The following is a 12,806-nucleotide window of genomic DNA, read 5'->3' as shown; positions in this document are numbered from 1 at the left end:
CATGGGTTGCTACAGAACAATTCTAACCAGGATCTTCACGGGTAGCTCGTGTTATCTGCCAATAATTATATAACAAATTTCACAATTTATACTATACACCATTACGTCGGATATACACTGAAGCAAAACGTAAGGAACCACCCCTAAAACCCGACTATGGGTTATTTAAATATTAAATTACCGCTTCGTACCTGTGATTCGGGATAATTGATCGTTCCTAATTCGTTATAGCTCTAAATAGTGTTCATTCATGTCGTCTGATTATCGCTTAAAGATCAAAGGCACTGTGAGTACTTTCATCTGTGATACCGGGTCCTCATCCTTTAGATATAATGGTGCAGGGCCAAACTATACCTCATTAAAGAACACATGGGGCTAGAGCAATCTTTATTAGTTAATTACAAAGCACGTGTACCTTTGTCTTATGAAACTTGTGTCCTCTCTATCATGTGCTTTATCCAAAGTCCACCATTCTCACGTTTGTCATTGTTCATGGCGTTACGAATATGGCATTATAAACATAATACTAGACTAACACTTAGTCAATAAAAACATGTCTATAAAATAATTAAAAAATTTTTTTTCGAAAGATCTTTCCTCTTCTGCTGTGAGCAAACTAGACTTGGTTAGTTTGATCTAGACTTGCCTAGGCTCTTAGTTACAGAAAATACCTACAAAAATATTAATTCCACAGTCACGGTGCAGGACTAACACGATACAAGCACATGGTTTACATGTAGGCATTAATCTTTATTTGACTGTCGATGTTATTACACACACTGATATGGAGACGGCTGGAATATTGCTGAGTGCGGTGTTAAACGGCACTCAAACACACAAATAAACAAACATTATTGAATATAGATATGGAAAGTAATAATGCGTTAATGGTAAATCGTAAGTTCGAAATATGTATAATTTCTATTTTCTCAAATCTAACCCCTTAAGTTTTCATGTTGATGATTCCTTTTTTATTTTTTGGTTTTATGTCCATGTTTTCAGGTACAGGTAAGCAACAAATGGTACATTATTGTTACAGTATGCATATTATATTTGACTTAATAGAAACAAATACATTTATTATGCATTCAACATATTGCTGAAATTGTCATCGAAAGCTATACAAGCTAGCTGTGTATATATACAGATACATATCGTTTTCCTAAAAAGGTACATATAAAATGATAACTAGAATGAACATCACAATAAAAAACGCGTATAGGTTTTAGAAACATTATGGGTCGTTAAGACATGTTTATACTTAACTTAGAAATAAGGTAAAATGAGGTAATTGAGCAAATTACTTTATTTAAACAGTAAGTATAGAGATGGCCAGAAGGAAAATAACTTTCTTTTTCTCTACTAGAAAAATAAATAAATTTAGTAAAGTCATAATACCTTATAATATCTCGTTTTATGTGTTCAACATTTGGTGTATTTTTTTTTCTGCTAGATCTATACATAATTTTCTTAACCAATAATATGATTACATAAAAGGATTGTTGTTTTTACCTTTAATGCCTGATTTTGTATGATTCTCTACTATATAGCAAGGTAATTTTACAAATTTGGAATTCGTAAACGTAAAGCGTAAACTCTGATTGAGACCAATCAAATTTCCATTCCATACATTTCAATTTGTACCTTGTTCACGTGTTAGAACCAATCCCAGTGAGTTTGGTTTTGTCATTACCCTTTAAACGCGAGAAACTTGCAAATAACTGCAATGTATGTAAGACTGCATAGAACCATCTACAGTTAGAGTAGTATCGTCAGCCAATTGTGATGGTATATACTCAGTGTTTCCTAAATTAATTCCCTTTATCTTTTTATTATTCCGAATCGTGATTCCTAGGATTTCTACACAAAGCATAAAATGGTACGGGACTATCGGATCTCCTTGACACCGCCCGCGTCCTATTTTAAAGGATGACGTGACAAAATCGTTTACTAATGAAAACTCTGGATTCAATATCATTATTAAGAGTTTCTATCGACTGAGTAATTCTAAGTCCAAAGTTAAAACAAACTTCAGGACATTAGCAACATATTGTCTGTCAACTGAATCAAATATATTCTCAAAATCAATCAAGAGAAGCAGCCTGGGAATTTGAAAAGTTTCAGTATGTTCCATTGGATCATACGTGTATATAAATCTGGTTACTTCTCCAATGTTGATGATTCCTGATAATTTATTCTTTTAAATATTCTCAACTGGTTTTAAAGCAAATCTTTGATAACATAGTTATTGTACTGTGCATTGATGATAAATTTTTATTTCATCTAAATATATGTATTATTGTAAATGTATAATTTTTTTCTCGTCACGATATGGCTGGAAAATTAGCAGTGTGACGTTAACTTTTAAGTCACTAACTCATGTTGATGATTCTTTGAAGAGTTTTTGAAATGTCCGCACCTGGAATATACATGTACGTGGGATATTATTATTCAAAAGCCCATAAGCTTTGGTTTATTGAAGTAGCGTTAATCTCTTGCAGGTGCTTTACCCCATGCCTTGACGTCCTCTATTGTCTGGGGAAGTTCTCGTCCCTCTGCTTCAGGGAGCATATAATTGAGCGCGGCTGTTACCAAACACGCTACCCCGAAAATAATTCCAGGAGCCCAGGGTGCAATAGCTGCCTGAAAAAAGTTTACGGTACAATTAAAAGATTTGAACGATTGTATCAATCGAGGCTTAAGTTGCCAATTTACAAGCACATGTACATGTACAAGCAAATGTAGGTAGAGTCATGACAGCCTGAAAACATACGCTGATCTTACTGCTCTACAGTTACAAGTAACACAACGCAACGGTATGAATATGCCATTGTATTGATAGATGTCATCATAATGACATAACTTGTTTCTCACGATCATAACTTGTAGTGTTATTAATTAGGAAAGTTTCATTAAAGGAAGTCATACGGAAACAGGTGGCAAAGAGAAGGTAAATGTTGATTCTCACCAGTATAGATATGAAAGGTGCGATCATCCCTCCAACCCTCGCAGCTGTAGAACCAGATCCCATACCAGCCGATCTGTCGAATAGTTAGAAATGTAAGTAGATATATACACTTACAATGTATACCTGAGTATCCACATCTTAATGCATGCCTCGGCTACGGCATAAATCCCTTACATTCTCGATGTTCATGACCAAAACATATACTTCGTACGAAGAGAAACTGTGCTTTTATGCGATATGTTCAAATCCGATCTGTCATAGCGTTTCATCAACGTCATATACCCGGTGCTGTTGTGCAGCAGGACAATGTACATCGACCCAATGCAGCAGTCGTATAGCAGTTTCGTCAACAAACCAACATACACATGCTTCCCCTCCGGCTGCTGCCCCTAATGTCTCTCCCATCGAAACTTTTGTTTGTTTGGTTGTTTGTTGATTGATATCAGGAACATCGATCCACGCAATTAGGATTCGATGACATGTACCAACCAAGTCATCGAGCCTGACCACCCGATCCCGTTAGTCGCCTCTTACGACAAACATAGTTTTTTGCAGCAAGCATGGGTTGCTGAAGACCTATTCCATCCCGGATCTTCAGGGGTCAAAGCATCTGCCCAGGGAGCAAAAGGTCGGGGTTCGATCCCTGGTCGAGTCATACCAAAATACTGTAAAAGGTACCTGGAGAAAACAAGAACTGGCCGACTTGGAGTCAGTATGTTGTGTCTGATACGGATGGGCGATCACTATAAAGATTGTCCGAACTAGTACAAGCAGACACAGACACACGCACGCACACGCTGACACACACACACACACACACACACACACACACACACACACACACACACACACACACACACTAATTCTATTCCGTCGGTAACATCCTCATTATGTTCAGATATTGTATAATGCACGTCGGTATGGAAGTGCGATAATCTTTGAACGCGACGTTACAGCCCACATCATCTCACCAAACCTCAACATGTATGGGGTGAAATAGAGCGACCATCCCCATGATAACGTTCGAGATTTGGCAGATGCACTCACAAGGATAAGGAATGCCATTCCATAAGACTTCCTTACGAATCAAGCGTGGTCCTTCCGACGCAGATGCACTGCAGTGATCCATGCTCAGAGTGAACACACTCAATACTAACTTTGTGAATTCGTGCATTCATCCCCTGTGATTTCGTAAGGACATGACAGGTATGTCAGTGTCAGGTTCATGTCAGAAATTGTTACATCGGGTAAATAATTAAACGATCATGATCTACAATGTACTTGTCACTTTTCGTTTGGTTGACTCAACATTTGTGTTAATGTACTGCACACCTATACAGTTTCTTTTTGTGGGTTGTATATAATATAATATATTATATTTATTGTCGAGTTATATTTATTTAAAAAAAAGATTTGCAAGGAGAAAATTCAAAACAGAACTTAGGAATACCTTTGACCATTGACCATTACGTAATAACCTCTCACGTGATGAGAACAAGCATCTAGCAATGAGAAGCCGCAATGATGAAAGGAAGCACTGGTTCCTCTTGACATTATTTGCATGTTCATGTATTTATACTGTATGCTTGGCAACATAACCAATAAACGCGAAAAGTATACACAGCGCAAATAAACCGATAACATTTACACTGCACCCTGGACATAATACATGTTTCCTGATGCATTTAACCAAGGGAAAAGGTAGCTGTGTCTTGTGTAACTAACCTGAGATTTGTCGGGAAGATCTCGGGCGCATACACAAACATTGCATTGAAACAGGCACTGTTACCGATCTTCCCTATGAAAGCCAAGACTGTTGCTGCCGTTGACGCTGCTTGTCCGACTGAAGGTCAAAACATTAAACAATTAACCGAAACATGTTCTATGTGTAGGGGAACAGATTAATCTGCATCAACTTTCCTCCACTTTGAGCTCACACGCCATGATAGAACCGAAATAATGTCCGAAGCGGTGTTTTACATAACCTTCTCACTTCATTTGTAAGTTGTGTTTGTTTGCCTGTTGTGTAACGCCTCACATACATCAACCAATGTCACCGAGCCTACAACCCGATCCCGTTAGTCGCCTCTGACAAACATAATCGCCTCTTACGGCAAGCATAGGTTGGCGAAGACCTATTCTAACCCGGATCTTCAGGGGAGCTAAGTAGGTAAGTAAAGTAAAGTGCCAATAAATATATAACCAATCTCATGGCTGTGTTAAATTAACAAAAGGTTAATATTCTTTCCACCATTATATCGGATAGATACTTAAGAAAAACGTAAGGGATCATGAGAATACTTTCATATGTGTATGAAATTGTGTGCTGTCTTCACTACAAAAGAATATGCTCAAAATATTAATGATTTCAACTCATTTTGTTCAGTATGTTCACATCTACATCAAGTACGCGTAAAGCATTTAAATTGAATATAATATTCAATTTAATATCTTCGGACATAGCCTATTAATAATAATGTTGACTACGCTTGACTAAGTTTTCGAAAGAATATTTACAACCAGTGCAGCCCAGTTTGTGGTTTACATCGAAGGCTATTGCTGCATTTTCTCGATTTTTTCCTAGAATGTTTTGTTTGGTTGTTGTTTAACGCCGCACTCAGCAATATGCCAGCTATATGTAAATAATCGAGTCTGGAACCGACAATCAAGTGATTGACATCATGAGCATTGATACTCATAATTAGGATACGACGACATCCATCAACCAAGTCAGCGAGCCTGACCACCCGATCCCGCTAGTCGCCTCTTACGCCAAGCATAGTCGCCTTTCATGACTTAGATTTTGTCTTGCATCAATCAGCATTGCAAATAATCAACAAAATCTCACCCACAAATGTTCTGATTGCTGTTGCCGAAAGAAGACATACACCGGCCAGTACATGGAAAAACATGAAAAACACTCTCCTTCCCCACCTACAACATAGAAACAGTAGATACAACTGTTTGATATAAACGGTTTTTTCCAAAGAAGAAACTGATTTGATGCAAGTGACTCTGTCTGCAAGCAATCACATAACCTCCTTGCAATTGCATTATTGTTAAACATGTTTTGTTTGTTTGTCGTTTAACGCCGCACTCAGCAATATTCCGGCTTTATGACGGCGGTCTGTTCAATAATCGAGTCTGGACCAGACACTTCAATGATTGACGCCATGAGCATCGATGCACGCGATTGAGATGTTCAACATGTATTTAATTTAGGCATGGTGGGGTATACAGTACACAACTTTTCTTTTTTGAGGAAATTGAAAACATGATGCACATAAAACATACCTTTTCCCGACAAACAAGTTAAGTGGTCCTGATGGTATTTCAGCCAGCGAGTTGAGGAAAAAGTTCAGATAGTGATCATCAGCAAGGGACGAAGAGGTAAGATAGAGGCTGAAGTACGTCAAGCTGTCAATCAACCTGCAATGTTAAAGCTTCAATAATAAGAACCTTTGGTTCTCTTTGGTTATTGGTTAAAAAGGAGTCTCAGGTTGCAGGAATTGACAAACGAATTCTCCTGCTACGATATGACCTCAATAACTGCATTCGTATATTTTAGGGAAACATGCATCTCTGACCACTAGCCCTATCTACTTCATAAACTACGATAACAGCTTTGTAAAATTAATGTTATTGATATGTATTAATCTTATTGATATTACTAATATTATTGATAATATGTAAAATGTGCACATTCGAGTTTTAGTGACTGAGTGAGTTTAAAATGGCTTTAAACAGTATTTTGCAAATAACATGTCAGCTTAATGTGGGATAAAAGACTTATGTATTGCAGGTCATAAAATTTTACAACTTTGGTGAAACTATGGTGCCGAAAAAAACCCAAGGATAAATGCAGATCTTGAATCCTCGGATTCTGGCCCGACTAAGATCCCCACAGCTAATTTAGGTGCATCAAATTATTGGACCACCTGAAAGGGGTTACTACCATTGACTGACCTGGCTATTTATTAACCTGTTGCAATAGTGAAATAGTGTTTTCTTCCACCAAGTATTTGTATACTCACCAGGAGAACCACACGACAGCACATATCTTCAACATAAACTTGGTCCGCACCAAGTCAAGGCAGCTGTATTTCACTACTTCTGTATGTTTCTCTGGTGTTTCCGCATATTTACTCTTCGTGCTGCTCAGTTCAACAGGTGCTGTTTCAGTTCCAATACCGGGCAATGGTACATTTGACACCTCAACTTTGTTCATCTTCGCCGCCCTCTTGAATATCGCAAAGGCTCCTTTGGCCCTTTTGTTGGTGATCAACCATCTCAGGGACTCTCCCAAAAAGCTAAAAAAGTCAAAACGTGAAAATATCTAACCATTCCCTTTCCTGTAAGTGGTTATTAAATTTGCATTGATGTAACTTCAGAATACTTTTTAAGTATATACTTATTACTGGACAAAATCCATACATCAGAAATTGATAATTATCCTATCTGGTATTGTTGATAACTCAATAACGTGTGGACGAATAGGATTTATCAAATAGTTTCAAAACGAGAAACTAATTAATAATGCAAAATAAATCTTACCATTGTCTTATGTTTTAGTGGCTGTTTCTCAAACTTAAGTAAAAGCGACAAACCCCTTTTCACCATTATCAGAAATCTCTACTTAAAGCAGAGTCTGACTATACCATAAGCATATGTTTATGAGTTACTATCAAATAGGTAGTGTATTTTGCCCCATCGTTGGGACCCGTTACAAACACATGAAAAAGAATGATATGAATATGGATATGAAGCAAGATGAACTCACAAGATGTGTAGAAGTACAGTGATAGACACAGACACAAAACACAGTTGCATGGTTCTCCAGTCCGCATCACGTAACAAGTAGGCCGTCCCTGTGAGGAGTACCGTGCTCATACTCCAAGATAAGGCGTTGAACATAGCCACTTCTAACCGCCTGCTCCTCGGGAACGCTTCCATTAGCATAGTGTAAGTTGTCACAACGATGCCCTGGAACAATGAAAACAAATCCTCATTGAACGGTGCCGGGGGGTGCGACTTTACATGATGCTTACTTTGATACCCTATACGATTTTAACCTTTGGTCACGTGCTTTTAACTCGAACTTGAATACGTATTATTGCTATTATTGTAACCAAGTTGAATAGTGTTCAACCAACGTATGATTAAAACAACAGTAAGTTTATTTTCAAACATGATACTAACTAAAATACATGCATGCAAACACTTACAATGATAGGAAACAAGCAAATTGGTATCTCTACGCCTATTTACGAAATTAACAATATACCCCAGATTCTTACTGTTTTATAAAGAATTAAACAAAAGGGAAGTTACTCTAACCCTATGCCCTCACCTAATTATTACTCAGGCTCGCCCGAAAATGCCCATTGACAATAATTTCACAGTATTCACAGTAAAATTACAAATACTAGTCACTACAATGATGTGATTAAACAACATTACAGTATAAGGAAGTTAACAGGACGAGACGCAGTAGTAACACTATCCCGTTTCAAACAAACATATAAATCATGAGTCAGAATCGTACAGAATCGAAAATGGAAAGGGTTTTGCCGTTTGTATTTATTGAGTTCTTATAGTTGTACGCATTATTCTTATGAAATAAATAAAAGACTTTCAATAAATAATAAGTGCTATTGTCAGGCGCTAGTGTACTTTGACTTGATGTTTTATACTGTTGGTTGGTGGGTGCACTCAGCAATATTCCAGCTATATGATGGCGGTCTGTAAATAATCGAGTCTGGACCAGACAATACAGTTATTGACATCAAGAACATCGATCCACGCAATTGAGATCGATGACATGCATCAACCAAGTCAGCGAGCCTGAACACCCGATCCCGTTAGTCGCCTCTTACGACAAGCATAGTCACCTTTTACGGCAAGCATGGGTTGCTGAAGACCTTTTCTTCCCCGGATCTTCACGGGACCACGACTCATGTGAAGCAGAGATGTAATGAATAAAAGCATAAAAGCAACTTATGTACAACCATTATGTATTTCAATGCAAAGACTCTGCAATGACCAAATTTGCATTTGTCTTCCGTTCATATGATATTCAGTAGTTTAATGTACGCCTTCATCATCGCGCCATTTCCTGCAGTGCCCTCTAGACATATCACATCGGCCATACCAATCGAGGTCATATTTTACTTACAGTAAACTGCAAACTATATTTATGTCAATAGTGTACGTTTACCTGTTGGAAAATTCCATTCACCAATCTCAGAGCAGAAAAAGCTGCGATATTCGGGGCGAACGCTAAAGCAAGCCCCGCGCCAGCGGTCAACACGTGTGACATTACAAGGAAAGGTCTCCTCCCGAATTTGTCCGACATCAGCGAGACCGTGGCTGCGCCAATCCCCTGCCCTACGATGAAGAGAGACTGGGGGAGGCGGGCGAAGAAGACATTCCCGCACACGAGATCCCACTAGAAGTTAAGAAAAATTATATGAGCTTATTTGTATTGACGCTAAAAATGTTTATTGCTGTATTGTCCAGAAATCCAGTATTTATGCACAGCGTATAATCCTATTTGTTTCTGTTGTAGTCGATCTAGCGATATCTATTCTATGGGTAAACGTCTGAGACCTGCATCACTTTGGACTCTCCTCCCACCTTAAGCTGACACGCCGTGATATAGCTGGAATACTGTTAAAAGCGACGTTAAACCCAACTCACTCACTCACTATTCTATGACGCCTTCTGAAAATACCTCTTACCTCCGACACTATTGAATAATCATTCTTGACACCATGCGTCCAGGCATTGCATGTGTGTGTTGTGGTGACGTTGGTGGTGCTGTTTAGTACTGACACGTCACAGGTGCCGTAGTTTGTGTCCGTGCTGTTGCCATACAGTGGAGTCACTTCACACTGTTCTTTTGCATCCTGGGCTATTGCATAACACATGACAATATACCGTTTCTTTAAACTGATTGAAACTAATTTTTATGTATTTAACCTATTTTGTGATAAGGGTAAAAGTTATTTTCGCAAAGTGCTTCCGATTCGTTAATATATATGTTATCTGGCATCGTATGTATGGTCTCAAATGTTGATACCGTTATATTAATGAACAATGAGCTAAACTTACCTATGAACACGAAGTTGAGAAGATGGAAACAAATTGACAGATTTCCAACAGCTAGCAGGACAGCTTGAAACAGCTGATAACGTCCCAGGCTGCCCAGTAGTTGTAGAACGTTGTCAATAGTCCGTGGGGGTTCCACTTTGGTGTCTTCCATGTCGAAACCTTAGATATAAAGATGCAAGATGGTGTTTTCATGCCCAAACAACTGCGACAAGGGTGAGTCACATAAAAAATGATAAAAACATGGTTCTTTCAGTATTACCCTGAGCAACATCTCCAGCCCCAATCCTTCACCTTCCCAGTGACAAGACAAACCGACTGGCATGGCACATAAATGTAGGTTAAACTATCTATGTTAGGAAAGAGGTCGTGGAGTTACACCCACGTTGTCTTACTAAATTCTTGATGCTTCATACATTTTAGACCGCCTCCGTGGTTTCGTGGTAGGGCGTTCGCCCGAAGAGCGGAAGGTACGGGGTTCGATCCCCGACCTCGTCATACTAGAAGGCGTTAAAAGATGGTACTAATGGTTACCCTGTCTTGCGCGCGGCATTAAAGAGGTAAAATCAAGGACTGGTCGACTCGGAGTCAGTGTACTGTGTCCGATGGGGGTATTCATGTTAAACTGCGGCATTGTATCACAGTGGGCTTGCACTAAAAAAAATCGGCCTGACTAGTACAAGCAGCAACACACACACACACACACACACACACACACACACACACACACACAGACACACACACACACACACACACACACACACACACACACACACACACACACATAGAGACACACACATAGAGAGAGAGAGAGACACACACACACACACATAGAGACACACACACACACACACAAAGAGACACACACACGTGCATGCACGTCGCAATAAAAGTGCAATAATCTTGAACGCGACGTGAACCCCATTTCATCTCACCACCTCATACATTGTAAAATGGTTTCTTTCTTACCTGTGGGATTCGTTTATCAGCTGCATTAATAACCGCTGCTTGGATACAAATTGTGTTTCCTCGTCATATTATCTGCCCGAGGGCATTTTCATTGCTCACGTTTGGACGTTCCCTGCATAAATGTGTTTAACTTCGACTCCTGTTATAAATCATTCGTGATAAGACAGCCTTGAGGGGTGATTCAGTAACTGTCAGGCCTCGGTTCTGGGAATTAGCCATTGGGAGCTAGCCTTGAAACAAGAGAGGAGAGAGCTGTGAGGTCCTTAGGGTTTATTCAAGCAAGTGTCATATCATTCAAGTTACATCAATTAATATATAATAGTGACATACAATGATAATAATGATAATAATATGCTAACACAGTGTCCATCTCATAAAGGCATAATAATAAAAGCAATGTAATTAATATTGGAGTATGTACAGTAACATTATACAACAGATGCGGTATTTACTAGTATAATAACGGTAATGCCAAATAACATTTCTTAAAAGCTAAATTGAGTAGACGTAACATTTTAATAGAGCATGTACGGTAGACTGCACAAACTGCTTAGATGAGGAACATGACATTTACTTATGAAAAGACGGTAAACATTAATATTTGTAGTTTCAGTAATAATTATCACAACATAATAATTTCGGCAAATACGGAAAGTAAATACTTGATCCAAATAAAGGTACGAATGTACGCGGTAGAAGATATAGCTCGGTTTTAGTTGTGTAATTATTAGTTTTAGTAGTGATTACTTTGGTGACTACGGTAATGAATCACGGCGGCTGTGTTGCTATTGACTACGCGCATTTCCTAAATATATACGGAGCTAGACGATAACAGCTAATGGAGTGAATACGGTAATTGTATACTTGAACGGTGCGCGTTTGAATGTACGTTATTATGAAGTATAAAAGATGACTTTAACAGTATTTAAATGACTACGATAATGAAATTGTGGTATAGGCTGTGTTGCAGCGTATGCAACTATATGAGGGACGGGACTCTTTACAATATATTCAAATACTTACTTGATGAAGATAAAACCTAAGAAATATGGAATGCGTTGTTATAGCCTATTCTGTAAGCGCACACGGAAGGTAAAGCTGCACATATAACCTTTGATCGGTGGACTGTCGGAAAATATGGAATAACCGACCTACGTATAGAATAAATTTTTGCTTGAAACAATTGCGTTAACTTTAGGAACAGTTTTGTGACTAAGCTACATGTACGCTACGCTACTGCACGGAAATACAAACTGCATATGCATCTGGCATTTTGAACAGATGATGTTAGACATGGAAGGGGAATATAATCATTGATGTCGAAATATAGGAGAGAACTATTGGTGCCGAATATTAATGACACATAAACTGGAGGAGCCCACGACGCATTATACTTCAAACAACACTGGAAAGTGCCTGAGTATTAAACGGTAAATAATATATAATGAACATTCATTTAGAACTTGTACACAGTAGATTGAGAGTAACAATATGGCAGTACTGATTCAACTTAACTATAACATTTTCTACACAATAATAACAATGAAATAAGAAGTTTAGTCATAACATCGGAATATTTAAATGTTTCTTACCTTGAAACAAGAGAGAAGAGAGCTGTGAGGTCCTTAGGGTTTATTCAAGCAAGTGTGCTGAGGACCAACACCCAAGGAGTTATATACCCCCACAGCTCTACTCGTATCACATTAACAATTACTTTTAGTTGTAATTTCGGTCTCTGTTATCTGCCCTGGGCTGTCAA

The 12,806-nt window shown here is 38.4% G+C and overlaps 1 protein-coding gene across 1 annotated transcript; it reads right to left on the bottom strand.

The window, feature by feature from the left end:
• Positions 1 to 982: 982 nt before the first annotated feature.
• Positions 983 to 10,276, bottom strand: LOC124112549 (organic cation transporter protein-like). The gene is made up of 10 exons (XM_048399348.1): positions 10,082 to 10,276; positions 9,709 to 9,881; positions 9,186 to 9,416; positions 7,749 to 7,951; positions 7,003 to 7,278; positions 6,263 to 6,397; positions 5,817 to 5,902; positions 4,694 to 4,811; positions 2,969 to 3,041; positions 983 to 2,643 (listed from the first exon to the last, which is right to left on the bottom strand). Exons 1-10 carry the CDS (start codon positions 10,230 to 10,232, stop codon positions 2,488 to 2,490), a joined length of 1,602 nt encoding a protein of 533 aa, XP_048255305.1. The 5' UTR covers positions 10,233 to 10,276; the 3' UTR covers positions 983 to 2,487.
• Between the last annotated feature and the right edge of the window lie 2,530 nt (positions 10,277 to 12,806).

This window comes from Haliotis rufescens, unplaced genomic scaffold, assembly GCF_023055435.1.
Source record: "Haliotis rufescens isolate VD_foot unplaced genomic scaffold, xgHalRufe1.0.p SCAF_1, whole genome shotgun sequence".
In the NCBI taxonomy this organism is placed as follows: domain Eukaryota; kingdom Metazoa; phylum Mollusca; class Gastropoda; order Lepetellida; family Haliotidae; genus Haliotis; species Haliotis rufescens.
This window is presented reverse-complemented; position numbering and strand designations above follow the sequence as displayed.

What these genes read in the sequence shown, in the direction of transcription:
- LOC124112549 (XM_048399348.1), bottom strand. Translation starts at nt 10,232, where the DNA reads ATGGAAGACACCAAAGTGGAACCCCCACGGACTATTGACAACGTTCTA. An exon ending in ATTATTCAATAGTGTCGGAG is followed by an intron (nt 9,417 to 9,708) that starts GTAAGAGGTATT and finishes CTTAACTTCTAG; the next exon opens with TGGGATCTCGTGTGCGGGAA. An exon ending in CACCTTTCATATCTATACTG is followed by an intron (nt 2,644 to 2,968) that starts GTGAGAATCAAC and finishes AACTTTTTTCAG; the next exon opens with GCAGCTATTGCACCCTGGGC.